This window comes from Calypte anna, chromosome 2 (assembly GCF_003957555.1).
Source record: "Calypte anna isolate BGI_N300 chromosome 2, bCalAnn1_v1.p, whole genome shotgun sequence".
Lineage (NCBI taxonomy): Eukaryota > Metazoa > Chordata > Aves > Apodiformes > Trochilidae > Calypte > Calypte anna.
In genome coordinates this window covers 44,730,861-44,754,970 of record NC_044245.1, presented here as the reverse complement: position 1 = coordinate 44,754,970, position 24,110 = coordinate 44,730,861, and the positions used below count along the sequence as shown (strand labels likewise).

General features: G+C 38.0%; 1 protein-coding gene across 3 annotated transcripts in view; it reads right to left on the bottom strand.

Annotated features, from left to right (window-relative positions):
• TPK1 (thiamin pyrophosphokinase 1) overlaps positions 1-24,110 on the bottom strand; it is a 298,088-nt gene that overhangs the window by 183,496 nt on the left and 90,482 nt on the right. For all 3 annotated transcript variants that reach the window (XM_030446013.1, XM_030446014.1, XM_030446015.1), the window contains one exon: positions 1,961-2,030. In XM_030446013.1, the coding sequence (XP_030301873.1) occupies positions 1,961-2,030 (70 nt within the window). The remainder of the gene's footprint in view (positions 1-1,960; positions 2,031-24,110) is intronic.

The window sequence follows — 24,110 nt, the reverse complement described above, 5'->3', positions numbered from 1 at the left end:
AATAGCAACAGCTACTTATCTCCAAAGGAAAACACCCCTGTAACAATCTCATATTGAAAACTGTCCTTTTTCCAGAGTGTTATGATTTATTCCCACTCTAAAAGAATTTTCATACTGCCAGAGCAGCAGAAGGACACTTTGGTGTCACTGATAATCTAGCCCAAAATATCAATCAAGTTCTTTATATGTATCTCTTGGATATAATAATATCTCTAGCATTAAAGGACTTCAGTTTTTAGGTTTTGATAAAATGCAATTAGATATCAGTGCTTTGAATAAAAGAGAGTTTTAAAAAAAGAAGGTTAAGACAGCATTAAAAAAAACATTAGCATGTCAGTAGAGTCTGAGCAGACAGCTCTTTAATAACACTGGACAGGGAATTTAAAGGAAAATACTCCAGAGAAGGAAATTAATATTCTTTCCAGTGGAATGATTTCTTTAAAGACAAAAATCAAAATTATGCAGGTCATTTTTTGTTTCAAAAGAATCACTTTGAAGGTAAAATACAATTACCCAAAGCAATTAAGAAGAGAAGAAGAAAGAGAGAGAAAGAATACTCCTAGGGCCAAGTATGTAAGACTGAAAGAACTATTCACTAAAGGTATAATAATCCATTTTCCACTGAATTATATTTATTTAATATGAACATAATAGTGTGTAGAAGAGATGAATGGATTACAGGAGGAGGTAAAATGAAAGGTCTATAATGCTGTTCTTTGGAAAGCATCACCATAATCAAAGGAAACTTCTTGCTGCAAGTCAAGCAGATCTCTGTTTGAATTCAAGATTAAGTTGTGCATGGCTCTTTGGGCAACTACTAGGAAAAAAGAAATACAGAATTACAGAGGAAATACTCCTACAAAAGTTAGCAGTCCTTTAGACTTCAGTCTCAGTTTTCACAATTGTTGATCTCAGCCATCAGACTTCTCACAGGTGACAAAGGAAGATTTCTAAATTTAACTTTTACTTTAAGACTACAGGCTATAACTCCAAGTCTGGTCTTTATTTTGAAGGACAGAGGGAAACTGCCCTCCCTCATATGCTTGTCATGTCATGAAAAACAAAATCTGTTTCAGATTTTGCTGTATGAACAAAATTGTTCATAAATTTGTAAGATCTATCAGATACCAGACTCCTTCCTTTATGCAAAAGAAGCTTTATAAATGCCTTTGCTTTTATTAAGGTATTTATTTAGTAAGTCTTACTCAAAACAACTGGAAACACTAAAGACAAGTACAAAGGTACCTTAGTAACCTCAGATTACACAATGTTTCATAGTTCCACTATAAAAATGAGAAACCACTGGAATGTAGTGCTTTGCATCACAATGCCAGCTCAACACTTCTGGGGCAGAAACTTTGGATATTTTACTATTTTAAAAGTCATTACAGGAAACAAGAACATATTCTCCTTTCAGTCATATTTTCTAACCTAGCATATACATTCATAGATAACCTCTGTACTTGCTTTTATTCATGAATGATGCCCTGATTCTAATTTAGAAGTAATTAAAAAAGGTAGACTTCCTTTTTTATTACCCATCTTATTTCAGAAAGCAAACATATTTCCTCTAAGCCCTCACAAGAAGGATAAAAGTTTCATTCACATTTAGTTCCAGCTCCTAGTGAGAGGCATTAGATGTTCCTCTAGTCAACTCTTACAAAGCAAGTTTTTTAAGAGTCTGCATCAAAGGCCTAGCTCTGATGTATGTGGAAAGTAAGACAGACTGAGAACAGAGCCTTTAAGAGGAAAAAAGACCTGTGGGTTTTTAAAAAATTGTATCTAGGAATAAAAATGAAACATATCATGGAGAAATTATTATACTAGCTGCCACAGTTTATTAAAATACCATGCACAGAGCAGGCAGCTACTTTAGTAACCGAGCAGATCCTATTCCTCCATTTTTTACTTCCATTGGGAAGGAATTACTGTAATGACTTCATGTTTACTGTAACCATACCTGTCTTGATTTCCTTCTGTGATGTGATAGAGATGATTGGCACCTCCATCAGCACAAGCTCTCAGTGCAGCTACAAGTAAAGAAACAGAATGTAAATATAATGGCATTACAAACAAAAAAACCTCAGCACTTACTCCATTACTGGCATTTCTGTGTAAACTCAAGAGTTCACTTCAGTGTTGGGAATAAACCTGAGAACTCATATGGCTTCCAGCTTCTTATACTTGACTACTTCCCTTGTTTCTCTAACTGGACTGAATTGGTTTCATCAGACTAATGACAATCTTCATCTGACTGTGCCACTTTACTTTTCAAATAGCTTATTTCTATATATCCTAACCTATTGCCCAGTCAACTAACTGCATCGGGAGCAAGTATTCAAACCTTCCAGGTATTGGCAGGTCTAAAAAAGCGAGAACTTGCACCTTAAAACTAACAATCTTCTCACCGAGGCAAAAAGTTCACAATGGTGGCTCTATAAGGATCTGCATAAAATCTCAGGGGGAAGGGAAGTAGTGGGAAAAAAACACTACCTGTTTTTTCTTTCCCTTCCCATGACACAAAAATGTTAACTTTACTACAGTTCCTATACTGTCCCACAGAGAGGTAGGTTAGCTTTTGGTTTTAAACCTTGAACTACCTGGGCACAGAAGGAAGAATAATTTTCAGTGCTTCCAAATAAGTTGGGAACTGTAAAGGGCATATGCCACTAATTCCAATTGATTTAAATAAGCACAGACATGCTGTTCTCTTTTTATCCTTTTGTTTATATAGACTTAAGTCAGAGAAAAGAGAAACATCTAACACTATTATTACAAATCAGATTTAAATTGGTATATTTTATTCATACGCATCCCTATTAATCATCATTTAACTAGCACTCAGTTCTTTCATACAATTTAAAAAAATATGATAAGCCAATACAGACTGAAAATTACCACCTTGTCTTAGCAGTCTTTATCACTTCTGCTCTGAGATGCCCAAGTGAGATAACCATGGCATGCAAGATAAAAGAAGCTGAAACTTTACATTAGAGCAGAGCATTCTTTCCAAGTCTGCCAGCAAATGGAGACTGACTGGTAGACCTCAGAGGGCTAAAAGTCAAGAGGATCAGAGGGGATGAGGGAAAAGGGAAAAGCAGGAGAAACAAAGAAAAAACCAGCCTGCTCAGGCTTTGGAAAAGAAAGGTACAATCAGATCATGCACTTCCTGCTGCTGAAAATACAATTTTCAGCTAAGCCACTTTGCTTTGGTGTTTATTTCTCAGTAAGAACCTCCTCTCAGCAGCCATACAAAGCTACATTTTTCCTTTTGGCACCCATTAGGTGGGCAATCTGCCCTTCCATCTAGCTTAGCCACCCACTTAACCAGCCTATACAAACTAGGACAACAATTTCATATCTATATCTGCTCTCATCTTTAAGCCATCAATATTGGCTTGGTGAACTCCCTCCACAGGGAATGTTCTCTATGGGTATATCCACCACACAGTACCAAGCTGAGGCTTTTTGGAAAAAAGACAGCAGGACAGCACAAAAGCTACTATCATCATGATGCTCACAGGTAGCTTTGGGTACAGCAGTTTTTTTCCTGCAAGCTGCAAGAATGTGCAGTGCAGGAGAACTAGTGTTGCACTTGTCAGTATCTCTTCAAGCACTGCTTCAGCTCACATGACCCCTGTTCTCTCTTATCATAGTATTAAAGTACCCAGCACCACAGTAAGCACTACCTCTCCCAGAACTCTTGTGCAGATGATGTTTTTCTCTGACTCATGCTACTTCATCCACTCCTTCCAGACAACATCCAAACCCGTATTAACAAGCTAAGGTCAAGCACATTTGATCCTGACAAATCGTATTAGTTGAGATAATTTCTAAATTATGGTGGGGGCCAGCTACTTCTCATGGTGATTCACTGTTTTGGGCTTTTGCCAGGTTCCTCATTCAGTTTGATGAATATAAACATCGAAAGGCAAGAACAACATTTTTTGCCTTTGTGTTTGACAGAAGCTTTTAACTTCTCGCACTTGAGGTTACAACTGAAACTGGATTAATGTCATTCCCTTCACCTAGACATAGTTGTTGATTTCTCACAAGAAGTTGAGCTCACACAGAATTTAGTAATGGCCCAGTGCAAGAACAGTGTGTAATACCTGTCCTTAAATTAGCTGCCCTGTCCATCAGTTTATTAAGTAGCTATAAGGTATAATGCCTAAGACCTAATAAACTACATACTCCCTTCATTACTCTCTCCTCTGGAGCTACAAAAGCAATTTATCAGTTCAGACACTCTTTATAACATAAACTGTAAGAAGGCTGTGGGGAAATTGCTTTCTAACTTTGGGCACAAAACCTACCTAAATGATGCTTCCCAGGGCCAAACACATTTGAAGCTTTTTCCTTCAGAGAACAATACTTTTTGTAGCTATTCTCCCACATTTTAAACAAGTGAGTGGCTTATGACTTCTCGGAAAAAAAGGAAGGATGAGATACAGAAGAAGCAAGATTAAAGAGTCTATTATCTGTCTCAATTATATTTCAGACAGATTAACTACTTTAAATTATCTCAATGAACTTACCACAAGCCTATCCTAAAATCTCTTCACCTGATCTTATTATTTTAAAACAACATGACCAAAAAACCAAAACAAAATATAAAAAAAAAAAAAAAAAAATCTTCCATCAGTCTGATACACATAAAACTACTGAGCTTCTTAGAAAGACTTGAAGGTCCCTAAGTAACAGGTCTACAACACGTGTATGCTGTTCACATGGATAGGGGTCTACTATTTTATATCTCAAATCAAAATAGTTGCTTTATGTAACTAGAATTTATAGCTGTCCCACACATATTTATTCTTATAAATAACAATAACAGACTAAACTTTGTCAGGCAGCATTGTAAAATTATTTAGAGGAACTATTTATAAGGTACTGATCCTTCACCAGTAAGCTAATAACTTACAATGGAATGAACCAAAGGCCCAGGGAAGTAACTAGCAGGTAATTAACGGATTGGCTGGAGAACTGTAAATTATATTATTGCTGTATCTATGAACCAAGCCTTGCTTGATAGAAGTAATGATATATTTTAGCTGGAAGAAGATGTGTCATTATTATCTGAAAGTGTTTAAGGAGCTAGTCAGAAATCCTAAGCTTAAAATTCTCTGTAAAGGGAATGGAAAATTCTCTATAAAAAGATAATAGGAACTGCTTTTATACAATGGCTTTTATATTAAAGACAAAATTGCTTTACAAACAACAATTGGCTGAGGTGCAGCACAGCAACAGTGGTGGCAGATCTAGCAGTCTCTAGGCACTTTGAAACAGTTCATACAAAACCTCATTAATTATTTCAGCAGAAACTAAAGGACCTGAACAAGATTGCGGCTTTGTTTTGCTTGGTATGGTAAAAACAGAGAGAGCTTCGTCTAGTAAGTTCACAATCTAAACAGATGAAAAAAATAAATTAAAAGTTGGAAAGTGTCACAGAGGGATGAAATTCAAATGGTCAACACATTTGTTGACCAAAGACAAGTCATCTTCCAGTGTGTACAAAATGGGTGGTAGAGGTGAGAATAACTTAAGTGGTCAGCCAGAACACAAAAGGTCTTGCACACACCTTCTCTTCTGACCCAAAGGGTACTATCATGTTACTGGAGACCTCTCAAATATGCCAGGTGCACATGGAAGTACTTTCTTGCTTGTGTGTGTCAGAAAGAACTAAGATGGTAAAGACATTATCTAAAGGCTTTTAGTTAATCCTTCCTCTGTGAAGTAAGACAGACTAAGGAATGGTCCTCCAAGTAGCTCACTTAGTTCTGCTGGATGAGAAGGAGCAACACCTCCAGCAAAGACATTGTGATATGCAACTGGGGGCAGTAGCTTTTCCAACCAGCATAACTGAAAGCAGATGAGACCCATGTCCTTGGCCACCCTGCTCAGGTGGAGAGCCCCAAGGTAATGTTTCATGCTTCTGTGATTAGAAGAGTGACACTAAGAACACAAGAGCACAAGTGTTCTGCAGGACAAGCTCAGCGTATGAATCTGTGTGCCTTGGCATAACCACTCAGCCCTTCCAACCTGAATGTGCTGTGTTAAGCTCCACTCCTCCAGAAATAGCTCTGTCTGTCAAATTACCACCTTTAAAATTAGGCAAACTCCTTTCCTATGGAACCCCAGTGTCATTACATAAAGTACAAATGGAGACATAACAAAAAAATCAACTGATTCACTGGGCTGCTTAGTGAAAGAGTACAGAAGGGGGAACTTAATGTAGCCAGTAATGGCTACACAAGTTACTGGGAGCAGTATATGTTCTATCTAGTAGTGTTTGAAATCACGGCAAGAGTAAATATCCTTCAGGTCCACCTATGCTGAGGAAGAGTTATGTCAAGACCATATTATCAGGCCATGATATCTCTGAAACGGTTTTTTGTAGATAACGCATAAGAAGAAACCAAAGTCTGCCTGAATAATGTCCTTCAATTTATATGATGTCTCCTCCTGCTAGGAACCACTGAAATATTTCTCTTTAGTGACCACAGCTGAGAGGCCAATTTTAGGGCTAATTATATGAATGAATATGTTTTTACAAAAATTATTCTAACACAACAAAAATAATGGAAACTATTTACAATATATTTCTATTTACTCTTTCAGTAAATAGAATTAACTTCCTCTCACTGTGAGACAGGATACAAGCAGCATTTATAACACAAAAAATAAACTTTGGGCTCTGAGCTAACTTGTCCTGAAGCTTTTTACAGAAAAGAAGAAAGTATTTTATCACACCTTCAAAAGCCCTTCAAATATGGGCAGGGGAAGAGACTGCAGAACAGATGCAACTCTTGCAGCTTGAGTAAGGTGAGGGCATAAAAAGGGTACAATTTATACACAGTACAAATGCCTGGGGAAGTAAAGCATAACTTTGTTATTCCTATAAATATTCCTTTTCCATTATTCCTTGCAATTAGCATTTTTTTTTTCCTTTTTAAAACAGATATTGAAATTAATCCATGCTTTTGCCCAAATTAAAATTTATTATGCCTCTCCTTAAACTACCTTCGTATATCCCCTCTGTTCCTTTTCTAATTTTACACAAGTTATAGGCATGCAATCTGCTTCCCTCATTCATGTATTGATTCAGTAACCGGGTAACCATAATTAACCTGCCAGCCTAATCTACACGTAAGAGAACCCTGCTTAATTAATATCTTGGAGAGATGGTAGTAATATATTTATGAGAACATGGTAGATATGGAGAGAATTGCTTAGTTAGCTTGACATGTTGGGCTAAGATATTTTTGTATCAGCATTAATAAGAAATACCAGTCACCAGCAATAAAATGCACAACCTGTATTTATGTGCTTTCTCTTTTACTCTTTCTTTCCTGCAGAAACTGCAAAAACACATTTAGCAAATCCATGACTTTGTATGGCTGCAGATGTAGCTAGGAGATCTATTTGCACCTCAAACTATTTCTCCCACCCATGTGTCTGTACGTGTGTTATCAGGACTGTAGGCAACTACTGTTATAGACCAAGTAGAGTGCACTGCAGACATGTCTCTTCTAGCCATCTGCACTTCTGTTCAGCAAATCACCTGTCCATCCAGAATAGTTTTTGGCTTTGCAGCTGGAATCTGGTCTTCTTAAGAGGTTTTTAAATTATTTAAAATAGGTCTATCCTTAATTTGTCTATCACTGATAAGGTTTAGCTCCTGTCACCAGTGTTTTAAATCTGAAGCAGTGTACAGGGCTTTAAATACATACAATGGAGAATGTCACCTGCCCTCAGGATATTCTGTGGTTCCAAATGAAATCAAAGACATATCTGGGTGCTTTCTAGGCTGCTGCTGTAGATGCACATTCATACTGCTATAATCAGCAGCAGCAAGAGTAGTCAGCCTTCTGTAACAGTATCCAGCACTTTCTAGGACTGAGCCCATCCTTTGGAACTTCACTAAGAATTACTCTTTTTTTACTCTATCTATCTATCTATCTATCTATCTATCTATCTATCTATCTATCTATCTATCTATCTACCTATCTATTAAGCCATCAGTAATTTTCAAGTTTTCATGTAGACTTCCAGACCAGGAACAAATTTTACTTTTACTATGCTGCCAAAAAAAAAAAAAAAAAGGTTGCCATTACTCAATTGTCTGTGTACCCTAGAAAGGCCCATCACACCTCACTTTTAAACCATCTGTATCACACAAAGAACACAGAAACCCAGTAATCCTCAAGGATACGGATCACCAACACCAGAGTGGGCAGCCTGCTTCCATAGGGACTGGATTATGGATCTTAGATGAAAAAGTACTGTATAGCTACTATGGTAATTATGTTTCCTACAAAACTGCTGTGCTTCTTTAATCACTCTGCTTTGAGCTGTAAACATCGAGATCTCAGCTAAGCAGAGGCAGAATTCATTAAATAATTAAATATGAGAATACAGGGAAGGAACCAATGTGATGATGAATTAGGAAACACTATTCTTTTCTCAGCTCATTGATTCAATATTGAGCAAGAGTCACAGAGATAACACATCTCTCTAGAGAGTTCACACGGAAATGGAACACAGGGAAAATTAAACAATTTCTCTGACAGAAAAAAAACCTCCCCTGAGTTCTAATCAAAAAAACTCATTTACAGTTGTCAAAACAGTATCCTACATTTTAAAAAAATACTAAAAATTTTAAAATCTTAATGCTAATTTTGTGAAAGAAATATAAAAAACATAAATAAAATAAATAAGAGAGTAGATCAACCCTTTTAAAAACAAATTCTTCAGTGCCAAAAAGCAAAACTGCAATCCAAAAAACCAAGTATCAGAATATATAGTAGGAGTACTATGCTGTCAGGAGAGAAACTGTTTTCACTAGACTGAGTTTCTGGACTGTCTTCAGCTACACTTCCAAGCAGAGTTCATTACAATGATTCATATTCAAGGCTGCTGGGCGAGGAGTAATCTCTTCTCAGCTGTTAGATTTAATATTCCTGCAACGCTCACTTAGGATATGATTTTGTCTTCCCTTTCCTGTCAACCTGTCGAACCCACAAGCTCTGTTGCTCACTGCCCATCGCTGGAACAGGCTCTGCAAGCAGGAGCAGCCCAGCACTGTGTCACAGCAAAGAGCAGGAGAGAGCCCAAATAACAAAAGAAAGTACTTGCTGCTATCATTTCAACCAAAATCGAAGTGACCTTTTCAGGACAAGGCTCTACGAATTGATGCCACTGAAGGAAGAATCAGAAAAAAAGTTGATTCTTTTTATTTTCTCCTTTTTCTTGCTCTCAGTTTGAAAAATTACAACTAAAGCAATAAAGTAATATTTTATCAGCTTTTTTTTTCACACATCTATTATTACAAAGTAACAATACAAAACCATTTGTTAAGAGGAAAAAACAAAAGGGAAAAACCTACTACAATACACAGTGTTAATTCTGACTCTTTTTCCTAATAAACTATTTGACTCTAATGACTAATTTGTCAAACCAAAGATCCTCACAAATGAAACAAGGTGCTGAAAATCAGGCATCTTAAATACTGCCTTTTCCAGAGTGAGACAGAATCCAAGCTCTCTAGGATAGTGTATTTTCATCTTCTTGATGGCTGGTCTCCAGCACCAGGAATTCCCTGGAGATTTGCCAGTATGTCAAGGGTAAGATTGGAATCTGGTTTTCAGACTAACACCCAAGTACCCTGGAGCTTGTTCTGGACTGCAGCTTTTCCCCAGAAGACATGCAGCTGGTAACTCAAACCTCTCATCCAAATGTTGCCTATGTAAGCTCCAATTGCTGATGAAGGATCTACTGAATCACAATCATCAAACCACTACAGACACCATGCCAGACATCCTTCAAAATATATCCCATCAAGTTACCTTTTAAATAGAATCATAGAATCATAGAATTGACTGGGTTGGAAGGGACCTCAGAGATCATCGAGTCCAACCCTTGAACCACCGTTGCGGTTGCTAGACCATGGCACTGAGTGCCACATCCAGTCTCTTTTTAAATATCTCCAGGGACGGAGAATCCACTACTTCCCTGGGCAGCCCATTCCAAAGCCTGAAAATACCATCTTCTTTTATTGCTTCTTAAGTTCAATGTGCCTCACTAACCAAACTTTACTATAACCTGTCTACCTCTGTCCTATACCCAAAGCAGATACTTTCATCAAAATATAACTGAAGGTAAAGTAATCAGAAGTATGTGCAGCCAGCTTTCTTCTGTATCTACTACCTGACTACCAAGTGAAATGGAGAGGCTTCAACATCAATTTAATTTCTGAAGTTTTAAAATTATGTTGCTTAATAATTCAGTATAACATTCACTGACTTCAAGGTTTGAATGCACATTTTTATTTCTTCATTTCACATTTTTCTTTGCTGCAACATTGATTTCTGACACAAGGAAGACAGAAAGCTACAAACATGATGAAATACCTCCACTACCTGCAATTTTAATTGCCAGTCAGTGTGGCTATCAGGCAAACTTACTCTATCCCTACATGGAAAAAAAAAAATGACCAAAAAAAGATCACCTTTTTTAGTACTAAAACATGCACATTCACACAAAGAAACAAACTGTAAAGTGAAAAAAAGCTCTTTTTTTGATATGGGACTGCTGGTTCAATGCAGCCTGCATGCAATCACTTCACGCTACCTCACTGTAAGCAAGATGTGGGGCGGGTGGGAATGCAACACTTAGAAAAGGGTGATCAGATGTGCCAAGAGAGCAAAGAAGGATAAAGAATTGCCTGCTGCTTCTAACCACCAGGACAACTGTGTTCCTCATCACAGTCAGAGTCAGTGCTATTGTCACTTTTGCTTACACTCAACAATAAACATTATTAATTCAAGCCAACCTGCAAGAGTAAAGCGATAAGCATAAGTTCAGAGTCATGTCTATGATTAAATATTTTCAGCTAACACATTTATATTTCAAATTTTGTTTGCCTAAACTGGATTTGCAATAGCCTGCAACTCATCAAAAATTAATCACACACTTATTTTAAACAGCAAAAAATATATTAGTTCTTATGCTACTAAAACACACACACTGCTCCTTAACATCCCAGAATAATTTCCACACAACCATTTTATATCACATTCTAAGAAAAAAATTTTGTGTGTCAAGGAAATTTCAGAACTCATGAAAGTCAGAAACTCCAATTTTGTTTCAAGACAACTAGAATATTACAATGCACAAATTTACGAACCAATCAAAGTTGCACTGACATCTTCTTGCAAAATTATTTAAACTGTTCAGAAGAATAGTTTAAATAGTAATAACAGTTGTGGAGGATTGGTTAGCCGAACAAGGGCATACAGACTTGACCAAAGTTGCAGACAACTTAGCAAGGGTCAGAGTGCAAGCTCTCTGACTTGCTGAGGTTGCACAAGTTCAGCAGTTTGCAACCTTAGAGTCACAAGTGTCCTTGTACCTGCGGCTCAACACATTGTGATCAGTAAAGCAGGATGTAGAAACGTCTGTATCAGTGAATAAAAGTAACAGAGAATGAAACTAACTTTCAAATTAGAGCACCAATCACGAGCTCAGCTTTTGCAATATGTATGAGCTAATTAACAAGAGTATATTAACCTGAACTTGGAATACAATAAACGAGCTTGGTGGATTCTTATATTGTGTGTTTCCTTCTTCCTCATCGTGACAAACAGTAATAGTTGGTCTAAGTTATTAGGCAGAAAGTATAGAAAGAGGATCAAACAAGAAACTAGAGATAGAAAAATTACGATGGTAAATACAGTTTCCAAAAGCATGTGGAACTGCTCTTTACAAGGTATTTTCTATAGTCTTGGTAATATAAAAATACCTTATCTTGCAATCACTTGTCAAAAACTTTGGGAGCAGACAATGTAACTACTCCATTTATGACAATTTCACCCCGCTGTATCAGACTGGCTCCCATGTCTTTTCCATTGGCTTAACTCATAAACTACAGAATTCCTCAAGAAAACAGATATACAAAGTTAGCTTGAAGTACACTTGATCTGCCCTGCTTTACTGCATATCTGTCACAGCCACAGGTACATACACACTAGCGTTTGATTCAGTTTAAATCAGAATTGTTTCATGGAAGCAGTGGATTTGCATTGCTGTTATTCTGATACTGACACGTAAATACAGTTCCAAGGATGACCCTGAATGCCATTTTGCTATCGTAATTTTAGGAGAAGAGTTTTAGCTACCTAATTCAAGAGTAATCTTGATCTCTAAAATCTTCCTAACAAAAATACATCTGAAGTTGAAATAATATTTTTGCTAGGCACTTTCTTTTTGCTGTATTTTCCAACAGTCAAGAAAGAGGGTCAGCTTGTATAAGATAACATATAGGCGTAAAAGATCAAATCCAGGGTACAATTTTGTCAAATGCTTTTTTGTAATTCATATTTGAAGGTAAGTTAAAAAAAAAGCATAAAGAAGAGCAAAATATGATATTCTTAGAACAGTGCAGAAGCTGTGAGTTAATATTTTCAAAAGAAATAATCACCACCAAAAATAATTTTTGGCAAGTTTTTAGTTAAATTGATAAAATGATACATTAAGTCCTCATAAGGAAAACTTTTTGGGGCAGGCAGAATCAGCCACAAACCAAACTAGATATTTTACTTCTGAATGCAAAATGGAAGTTTTCATCTGAATTCTCTTATACAATGCAAAGGCAAAACAATACTCTTCTCCCTGGGAAAAAAAAAATCAACATCTATATGCAAACAGCCTGGTTATGAATGAAGATGGCATAACAGTAGTTTCCTAGTTCATAAAAGTGATGAAGAAACAAGTGTATTGATTTCAATACCCCTCTTTAATGAGCCTATAAGAGAACCTTAAGATGAAATTTCCAAGTAAAAATATTTGCAAGATGCAATCTAGAGTTTACTGAATAAAATGGAGTGTATGTTCTCAAGGGGACTTCTGTGCAGTAACTCTCCTCATAGCAAGGCTGCAAACAGAACAGTGGCTGCACTTATAATGCACAACCAATGTAAGAGTCACAACAAGCTCATGGGAAGAACATCAGGCTGTATCAGTGCTCAGGGTGCCCTCTACTTCTCCCTTTGAGATAAGAAACAAATCAAACACTGTCTGACAATTTTGCTGAGAATATTCACTGGAAAAATTATATTCTGGTTTTCCTGAGGGTACACAGCTTTCCAGATGACAGTGCAGCTAAGGAATATAATGCCATTAGTTCACTTCAGTCCTGAGATGATTCATATCTAAGTCATCTTTAAACAGGAAAAGTAGATGTAAAACCAAAAGTTTTGTGCACTTGATATATGTGGACCAATTCAAGGCCTGTTTTAGTTGCCAGTTTCAGGCAAAGCTAATGGGGATCTGAAAAACCAATAGATAGCAGCAAAGCAAAAGACCAAAACCATAAATTTATAAATTCACTGGATGTAAACCCATCCTTTTGGAAGATTTTTTAGCATAGGGAAGTCCATAATTTACTCCTATGTTTTGGGGAACATAAAGTTTGGATATTATTTAGAGAGCTACCTATGAGTAATCTGAGTAATATCATTAAACCATCAGATCTCTCTCTCCATTTTGCTCTTCCATGGAAAATGCTGAAGTGCTCAGACCTTGGGTTTGATATTCTTCCACAGGAACGTGTAATGGAAAAGGAAAACTGATAGGATGCTGTTCACTTGCTGGCCCCAGGTAACATGTGTAAGGTAATTAATTTATAAATCTTCACAGTTCTTCCTGTGAAGCTGTTGTCCTCTACCTCTGAAACAGCATCATGGCAGTTCCTTAAGAAGCCCTAAAGGGAAAAGAAGCTTAAAGTGAATAGGAAAGTACAGTTTCAGAGCAGACCTCAAATTTGGGATTGCTCAGTGTTTTAGGAAAACCAGCAAGCTCCTGGACTACTCAAAAACTATTCTGACTAGCAGATTTGTTCATATTTAATTTCCTGTTACAAAGCTGATCCGTACGTTTCAAATGATTTTTATAAAAATGTTACAGAACTACTGCTTCAGGCCTTAAATTTCCATGAGCAACAAGGCTAAATAGTCATAGAAGTGCAAAATGAAAAGAATTTTTTACTGTTAGAATTTTAGTTCATACTTTTCATTTTGAAGAAGAGACTGGACTTACTAAAGTTTGAAGTTCAGAAGTGAATTAAATGTAAACGAGGTGTGAGAGTCTGCTGATCTCACTGACTGGAATTTACCTCCAAAGAGCAATTTTAAAGGGAATAGCCCTGGCTAGGGTTGAGGACCTGGCCTGGCCAGAGCTGAGCAGAGGGTGACACAAGGGAAGAGATAAGAACTGCTGGGTGGAGACTGCTCCCCTTTCCTGAGGGCCTGCAATGCTGGGACGTCCCTCCAGGCACCATTACCCTGGCCAGGGTAGAGGAAGCCACAGAAGGAAGACAAAGAAAAGGAACAAAAGGAATATATGGGGTATATATGGCTGTCCATGCTGTGGCTGTTTTGTCATCTCTTGACCCACCGCCATCTTGCATCGGGCCCTGGCAGGATCAGCGCCATCTTAAAGAAACTCACTGGGCAGCTGGGCCCCTGGTGGTGACTCTCTCTCTCTCTCCCTTTTTCTCTCCCACTTGTCTCTCTCTTAAATCTTCTCCTTTTTCCTCTCCCTCTTTTGCCTGGCTCTGTAGTTTTGCTTGTGTCTATTGTCCAGTAAAAGTTTATGCCTGCACCTGACCTTTGGCAGCTGGACTTTGTCTCATGCATCCAAAACAAATGTTAATGCTACACCAGACCGTAACACCAGGTAGGAATTCTTTGTTTTGTTTAAATTATCTCCTATCTAACTGTATAATAGCCCCTTATAAATTAATGCTAATACAGAAGCATTTTGCCAAACCATTTAATCTTTATTGAATAAAAATATTGGCCTCTTCTTTGAGGCCATTTTCGCCTTGTAGGGGAAACCTGTGCATTAAATAAATAAATCTTTAGATTTAGCACACCTGAGTTTATTCTGAAAGTCTGCTTTAAAAACATACGTCAGTGAAACAAACAAGCAAAACCCCAACTTGTTTAAATGATAATAGGTTGTATATCATATCTGTTGCTTTGTTCTCAAAATGGTTCAGTGAAAAAAAAAAAGCAAGCTGTGAATCTCACTGTAGCAAGTGATACTTTTTCAATGTTGCTACTTAATTGGAAATTATCATCCTTTTAAATTTTCCATAGAAACAAGGCTTATGAGAGTGGGAGAAAATAGTATCCTAAGTATATCTGATATTTCTTTATTTAAATCAGTCAAGTGTTGTTAAAAAAGAATATAAATAGTCTAGTTAATTTACAAGCTCTGTCCATAATAAACACTTCATTATCAGCAACAAAAAAGATTAGGAGACAGGATGCTCAAATGTGATTTGAGTCAATGCACCAATCCCATGCTACCCTATCTACCAGATGTGCTGGAGATTCCAGATTAATACAAATGACGTTTTCATTTGAACTAGTGTGTTCCTTCACTCGGCCTGGCTTAAATCAGTATTGCTAGTGAAGACCTGGTAAAATGTTTAAAACAACTCTTTTACTTGTTTAATCTGGATTTCATCTTTCATAAGCCCTTAGAGCCTACAGTATTATTAACTATTGGGCTTTGAAGCACAAGAATTACACAGAAATCAGCCTTTTTAACCTGGCTCTTATCCCCTTGTTCTCAAAGAACTGTCTTCCCTGGATACTCAGTTCTTTCTCCTTCTGCTCATCCATTCTTGACCAGGTCCTCTGCTAACTCCCCCTGGTCTCTGTGGGGGAATTCCCATATCAGAGCCTTACCAAATAAACCCAAAAAATACCAACCAAAACAAAGACAAGCAACACTCAAAACCCCCAAACCAAACCAATGTCCCTCACCCCCTCCTAGCAAGCACATTTGCTTAAAGTATTTATTTCCTCACTGCTGTTTACTAGTTAACTTCCAAATTCTATGTTGGTCACATATTAGCTAAGACACGTATTAGCTAAGACACTCAAGGGCAAGTTCAACCAGCTCATGCCAGCGACAGGTGTTTAGAGCAGGATCCTTCCCTTTAAGAGGTTTGGGGAGAAAAAAAAAAAACAACTATTAATCTTCCTCCTGTTTTGATACTAGATGGCTAAGCCCCTAAGGCAGACAACTGTTTTTCTGCAGTATAAAACCACATATCACTGGGGGTCTGTTCTCCCTAGCAAGAAACAGTAATAGCAGTGCCCTGGTTTTTATACATGGTACTTGCTGTCATTGAGACCTGGAAAGACAGTTCTGATTCCTTGATTCTCAAGATGCTTTGTGGTACACCTGCACCATAAAAGCAGCAAGCATACCTTCAGCAACAACAACACAATAAACTATCTGCTGTTGCAGTGATTAACCTAGATAAGGCCTAACCACCTCCTGGAAACAGTCACCAGAGACTGTAATAGATTTCTAATTTAGAGCTGGTTTTTGCTTGAAGATTTCTCTGTGAGAGACGAAAAGATGATCAAGCTGCCATCCTTATAGACTGAACTAAGATTTTGAAAAAGAGAGAAGTAGAGACCCTAGTGATTTCATTTATCTTGTGCACAGGTAAAACTGAGTATTAAACAAGTTACAGTTCAACTTATCAATAGTCCCCTGGCAGAGACAAAGAGTTTCAGAAATTTGGTTTAACAGCTCGCTTTCCTGTCTCAGAAACATTTGATGTTGTTGCTCTTTTAGCAAACCAAAATCAATAGCTGTGAAAAACAGAAGTAGGTTAAACTTTCATTATGTGATTAATTCTTCCTGTAGCCAACTCCATTCCTAATTTCTACAGTTTCAAAAGCCCTATATGGGGAGCCATCAAATGGTACTTGCTTTTAACGATATTTTGAGAGGTTCCTGAGTATAACAGATCTTCACCCCCTGGGTCTCCTATGTCAGTGGAGTCACCTGAGCTGAGCAGTTTTGCTCCTCACACACCAGGATTCAAACCACACTTAACCACTGTCTGAATACAAGGTGCTCATAACAGTTAAAGTCCTAGTTCTATATATTGTTCCTTTTCCCCTCTTTGCTGTCTGTCTTGATTCCATACAGCTACCTTTTTGCCATTTCACCTATTCCAGCTCCCAGATGTACACATAATCTCATCAAATATGACACAAATACCCTCTGTCAGACTCACTCTTCCTCCCACATGCACAAAAAACAAACAAACAAACAAACAAAACACCCCAAAATTAAAATAATCTATTCTTCTTTATTTATTGTGTCCATCCTCCAGCACTACTGGTCCCCAGTCCCAGTGTCTCCTACTTAAGTGTCTGCTTTTTGAACCACACCATTATTTTACTTTACTTAAAATTCAGCAATTGTGAGAGCAAAGTAGAAAGTGTAACCCGAAGCATGTGGACGTTCAGGGGGTTTGTACAATTGCATTCAGAAAACAAAGAAAAGAGGACAGGCTCTCATAAGGCAAGTCTTGATATGCAGTAAGTGTCAAATGCACTGTTCTGTACACCCAGGATGAGATGGCCAAGCCAAGCACTCCCGTGCCAGCAGTTTCTCAAAGCTCACATCACACTCCAGGCAGGCACAGGATGATAAAATCATTTTGGTTGGAAGGGACCTGAAAGATCACGAAGTTCCAGAAAGGCCTTGAGGAGGGTGGTCTGTGCCCAGGGAGGGGCAGAAACACCACTGCTGTCACTCTGTTCACCTCAAATCTCTCAAGCCACTGTAGAGTGGAGAATAGGGCACTTCCTTTTGATGGTGCAATGAGGCTGCCTCATTCCAGCAGCAGAGCAGGGTGACAGTGAGAAGTCACTGCTGACATTACACACCTTCCCATTCCCCCCTAACAAACTGAAGAGAAAGCCTTTGCAGGAGATGGAGACACCCACCTGCCCCCAAGAATATATTCATCTGGTTTTGAGAGTAAAGAAGGATAACAAATAGGAAACAGAATTATACCTCATTTCTTCCCAGGAATGAGTGGTGAGTTTCCTGACATACAATGAAAGCAACAAACTGTTCAGAGAAATATTTTACTTTGTGATACAGTTTAATCCACCAGGGAATTCCCAGTCTCTCCCCTTCTAAAAAAGAATGACACCACTCATTCAACAACAAAATGATGCAATATGCACTTGAAAACAGATAAACCTAAAAAAGAATGAGCAAACCACTGTTCTGTTAAAAATAATCATAAGAAATGTTTGCAATAAGAGGAGATAATTAAAAGTAACTGTACAGAAAAATGAAAAAAAAAAACCAACCCCACAAATAATTAAAATTAACCTTTAAATTATTATTGCAGTCTGTAAGAGACCTGCTGCAAACTTTAATAATATTGTTTGGAACATAAGTCATTTTGCTTTTGCTGAAACTCATTTTTCATAATGCAATAGTAACATCTCAGGAATTATATTAAGTTTCTACTTTGTATTAAAGTAGAATTGTATTAGCATGGTACAGCATGTGTATCCCTGCTGGGATTACTTTCATGCTGGAAAAAACAATGTTATTTTTCTATTATTGAAATAAGTTATCTGTTTTGACAGTGGAAAATATATTCCACTGAACTATAAACTAACAAAATCTCTCATCTAAGAGGATATCACTAAAGTTTTCTTCTATTGTACTTTGAATTCCCACCCAGCAGCAATTCTGCTAAATTTTTTTTTCACAAACTCATTTGATTTGTGGCATACCTGTGAGCCCATATACACGTCCAGTCCAATTACTCTTGTTCAGTCCTTGACCGAACTATTGGGAAATCTGCACGAGGAAAGAACAAAAGATTGCAACTCACAGATCTATGTCTTACTTTAAAATAACTCAAGCATCACACTTGCAGGATCTCTCTTCATCCAGTCTCTGCATTTGGCTACCTGCAAGACTGAGTCCCAAAGCAGCTAGGTGGGAGGGAGAAATGGGGAATCAGAGTTATGTTTATATTCAAACACATCTGTAATTTATTGACATAATTTTCCAAAGCACTCAGCCTCATCCTAACTTTTGGGTTTCTTACTTTAAGCAGAGGGATCACTGGTTTCCATTCACCTTGACACTGGTGAGTTACTTGGACCCTCCTCCACCTGGTCCTAACCCATCAATTTCTTGCCAGGGCATGGAATAAACAAGCTCAAACAGAGATTTAAAAGGGGAAGAGAAGGGAGTCACCTTATCTGATAAAGTCTGCCTCCAGTACAAGCTGCAGAGAGTTTCAGATGTGAATTAGGGATGTCATCAAGAGTCAGGTCTATAATCAAGCTCCCCACTAATGCATCATGTCCCTTACTAATGGATGAAGGAAACAGTTAGCAAATACTGGTTCTTCATCAAAGGCTGGGTTTTAGTCACATAATCCCTTCCATTCAACCCAAACTGTACATTTCCAAACATACATCCTAATTTGCCATTAGTGAATGATTAGTGAACGATTCACAGTGGATTTTGTATCAGTTCTGAAGATGGCCCATACACTTCCTCATGTTGAAGCCACGTGTCACACTGCACCTGCAGAATGAAGGAGCAGCAATAAAAAGGGACCAAACTAACACATCAGTGGTGCTAAAAGCAGTGTGGGTATCAAGTTTGGAACTGGATCACTTGCATCATGTGGGTTCCAACCACTGGCCCAAAGGGCATTGCTTTTTATTTAGCAATAACATCAGATTCAGGAAGAAGAGAGGGAACATGACTATATTACAGAGAAGCTATCGGTGATCAACTTGGGTGCAGAAAATTACACCTGGGAGCTAAGAACTAGCTTTCTGTCAAGTCCACCCATGGCAGCAGATGTCACTGCAAGGCAGAAGCATGGCAATTAGTAAATTGTTGGTATGCAGACAAGAACAGCAGCAGGCAAAGATGCTTTGTGATACGTAGTGAGAAAATGGAAATTCTTGACAGCTGGTAGGTATGCACACTTTTTGTGCTAAGTGCTTTGGTTGCAAACATGATCAAACAGCATATTGCTAGTATACACCTGCTTAAAAAAAGTATGGAAACTCTTACTATTGAGGTAACAGCTTGCATAATAGTATTCATTATGCGCAGTTTTCCACTTACTTACTGAATGCTCAGTACTCTTCCACTCATTAAAGAATTTACTGCTATTCAGTGCAAACAGAACTCCGTGAAGCACCTAATTAAGCACCTCTGGAGCAAAGTTTGTCATTAATTCCCCTGAGAACAGCTAGGAACTATCCAAATGGTGCCTTTAAGTTCTTGCAGTGAGATGTTCAGGGCTAAATTCATATACTTCTGTCAGTCTAGTGTCCAGTCATACCAGGTTACAGATATTGAATTTTCTAGGGAGCAGTGTCAGCTGGGTAAGACACTGCACAAAAGAATGACCAGAAAGCCTCTGTGTCTGCTCTTCACTTGTGTGCTACTGCAGATTGAGGCTGGTATTAAGGAGTACTATTTTTTACATGCTTTGGGTCCCTTAGGATTCTGTAATGTTTCCTGCCGCACTGCCTGAAAATTGCAGAGGCTGACGTCTCCCAGAGAGAAGGGTTGTTTTCAGCCTGCTGTCAAGAAGTCTCTCCCTTCTACTCCTTCATGCCTGAAATATTAGCCTTCGGTTACTACTGACACAAAAAAAAGCCATTTTCTGCCACAATATCGAGCCATTTTACAAAGAAACTGCCAGAGAAATTAAGAACTAGTCTTCTACTCCAAAGGCTGACAAGGCAAGGGGAGCAGTTTAAACAATGATAAGGCTAAAAAAATTCTAACTCATAGCTCAGAGTCTGCTAGAACAAGGGTGCTGTGACTTGCTTAGATAGAAAAGAGGGCTGTTCCCACTTATGAACAGATTATACAAGACCTTAACTTTCCCTAATGGCTATAAGCCAGGGATAGAATAGTCATTGCTCTTACCACTGTTAACAAAACAACTACTAGAGGTGCCTATTTAGTTTTAAAAATAAAAAGAACATTTACAAACCAGATTAAATCATAGTAAGAAAAGGTTGTGTGAAGACTTGAAAGGGGCACTAGGGCAAATCCTGAATGTGCTGAGCACCTTCACTACTTACAGACCGACATAAGATGCAGAACAGCAGAACCACTGAGCAAACTTGGAGCAAAAAGGGTTTCTCCTTGACAATGTCAAATCATTGCCTGGAAGGAGCATGGTAAAACCACTTCTCATCAAGGACTTCCTTTTAATCTGTAGGTAGAGCATACTTGGTTTTTGTGAATGTTCCTTAAGCAACAGAAATCATTTCACAGCAATGGTTTTATGTTAGGCTCTCAGAAGCATACTCAGTTTTTCAGTGTAGAGAAGTGTAAGAACTTGGAACATGAACACGAGGAGGCACTGAGCTGCTATTTCACTCCACCACTAGAGCTGATACCACCACACATCAAGGTGGCAAGTAATGACAGTAACAGAAAATAAACCCTCAGCTAAGGGTAGTCAGGTTTTACCTGCTTCCTTTTCCTGTTTTGTGAAGATCTAACTGAGCAGAACCCACTTTCTTCTTCAGCCTCAAATACCCAAGCTCTCTGCAATACCCTTGTAGCAGCCCATATGCCCTTGTACAGGAACTTTGCAGAAGCCACCAAAGATTTGGGTTGTGAAAAAGCAGGGCAGCCAGACAAATGCATCAGAGCACTGTGGGGCATCTGGCAAGCAAGGTACCTTACTACATATTTTTTTTCTTTTGTCAGTCTCTTTTGTTTGGTTGGGTTTTCTACAATTTAATATGAACAGGGTTAGACCTGAGATTTTTTTGTGCTTACAATGACTGGCACATTTGTAGGCACTCTCTAGGCACCACAGTAATAAAAACAAGACAAACAAAGCAGAGAGAAAATGGATAACATAATATCTACAAAATACACAATACCCACTGGAAGCAACCAGTAGGTTGTTAATGCTGGTCCATAATGCAGCAGCTCTCTCTTACTTATGTCTGCACAATGTCTAATAAAATATAACCTCTGGGGAAGAAACTCATCATTTCCTTCCATTCCTCTATGCATGCAAGACTTAATTTACCAGCTCAGCAGAGACCCTGACCTGTGATCAGAAAAAAGGGTGCAAAGTTTCTGTACTTGCCCATGGATTGGACCCAGCCTCCCGTGACTGTGACTGCTCAGCTGGGGAGGAAGTGGCAGGCTTGGTGGCATAGTCCTGCAATAGCTTCCCGTGGGGGTACTTGGTCTGTGCAGCCACACCAGGGGTGGGCTCAGGCAAAGCAGGCACAGCCAGAGCCCTGCAGACAACACTCAGGCTTGGGGAAAGGGACACTTCACAGCTACAGCCATCATAGGATGCAGATGTCAACTCCAAACTGCGAATACACAGCCTGAACCAAGGGAGAAATGACAGCAGCATATATACCTGTAGTATGAAGCAGGATTAGAGGAGGAAAGAGAATCCTGCAGACCAGTCAGGGAAGAATAAGGCTGTAAAAGGTTTTACTTTGCATATAACACAACATCAAGTTAGGGATTACAGTCCAAACAGGCACCAATTTTATTTTAAAATTGGATTTTGACTATCCTCATATTTTTTAAAAAGATGATAGAATTGCATGGCCTATTAAAATTTTATTTTCCTTGGATTTAAGTAGTGGGCTTTTGTATACATAACAGGAATGTATTGCTTGCAATATCCCTTTGATAGATAAAGTTTCAGGGAAATCAGTTCTGAAAACATATTTAGCAGTAAAAACAGAAGCCATTTCCAAACTGAATGCTCCCGTTTTAAAAGGCATAACTTTTCTTAAAAAAATGGTTGTAGTAATGTAGAGAAATGCAATCACAATATAAGAAAAAAGGGGCAGTATAATGTATGCAATGAGAAAGAAAGGATTGCTGCTCAAAATATTCAACATATTCAGTACACTTTAAATATTTCTGTTGCTTGAAATATTAAAGCATAATAAATTTCCACCTAGGCTTTTTTTCTGTATTTACTCTTGTGTAGCAAAATTAAACTGCTCTTTTAGTAGTTTTGACATTTTAAAATATTTGATTCTCCCTTTTTCTCTAGCTGTATGGACTGTTTTGAAAACAGTTAAAGTTTTAAGTTAGCAAAGCAGCCCTAAAAGCAAAACCAGATTTTGTTATCAGAGTTGCCATAATAGCAGGAGTGTGTCTTGTGGGTGATCGATGGATCTTTAAAGCTCCTGTGACATGGTTCATAGCAGCTTGGCTCGTGTCCCGATCTGACTGGAGCCCTATAATCAAGTGAGCCATGCTATATTAAACATAATTCTCCTACAAGGAAGTTGGATCCAATTTCCAAGCTGTCCTACCATTAGAAGAGAGAAGTTGCAGCTTCAGCTGATGTGAATCCATGCAGCTACAGCTATTTAAAATGCCACTGTGCATAGTCACACATGCACTGTTTTGTTCATACTGTACACCATCAGTTCAATCCTGAGCCATTTATGCTGTTGCACTGAAATGTGATTTTATCAAAGAGAGAATACTCAAACCAACAGTGAAAAGACAGATGAAAATTCCATAAACATGTGTCTCCAAGATAGTTGCCAAGCATGAAAATGCACATTAATAAAATTCAGTAGGCAAAGAGAGGTAGAAGAAGTTGCTGAACCATCAATTGTTTTCAATCATCTTAAATTATACATTAAAAAAACCTTTCATATGAACTTTATTTGTGAGAGTGCATGATCTGTATCAAAAAGCTGCTATGCCTTTGACAATATGAAGATCAAAGTGTGTTAAACTATTATCCACAGTTTTTATGTTATGTTCAATTGAGATCAGTTACTCCAGCTGTGCTTCTGAACATTTACTAGTCTTCTGAGCAAGCATACACTCCTTTTACTCAATATTAACTCAAATCAAATGCTTTTCTTGCAGAACTGTTAAATGTGGTGTCACAACTGGGCTACATAAATGGCCTCAGGAGCCTGAACTCAGGAAGCACTAGATATCACTGCTTCAAAACAATTATTTTTTAGATATTACAAGTTGAGCCATTTCTTTTTGGTCTTTAAACTACCTTACAAATGATACTGCACCTCAGGCTCAGGAGAGCTGGATAAGTAAAATAGTGTTAAAGCAAACAAGTTATTGCAATATTGAAAGTGATTAGAAATTGAAACTCTGCTTTACTTTTCAACTTAAACTGAGCAATAAGAAACAAAACTAGAGGACACATTTAGTGTATTTTCACCCCAAAGCTAAACAAT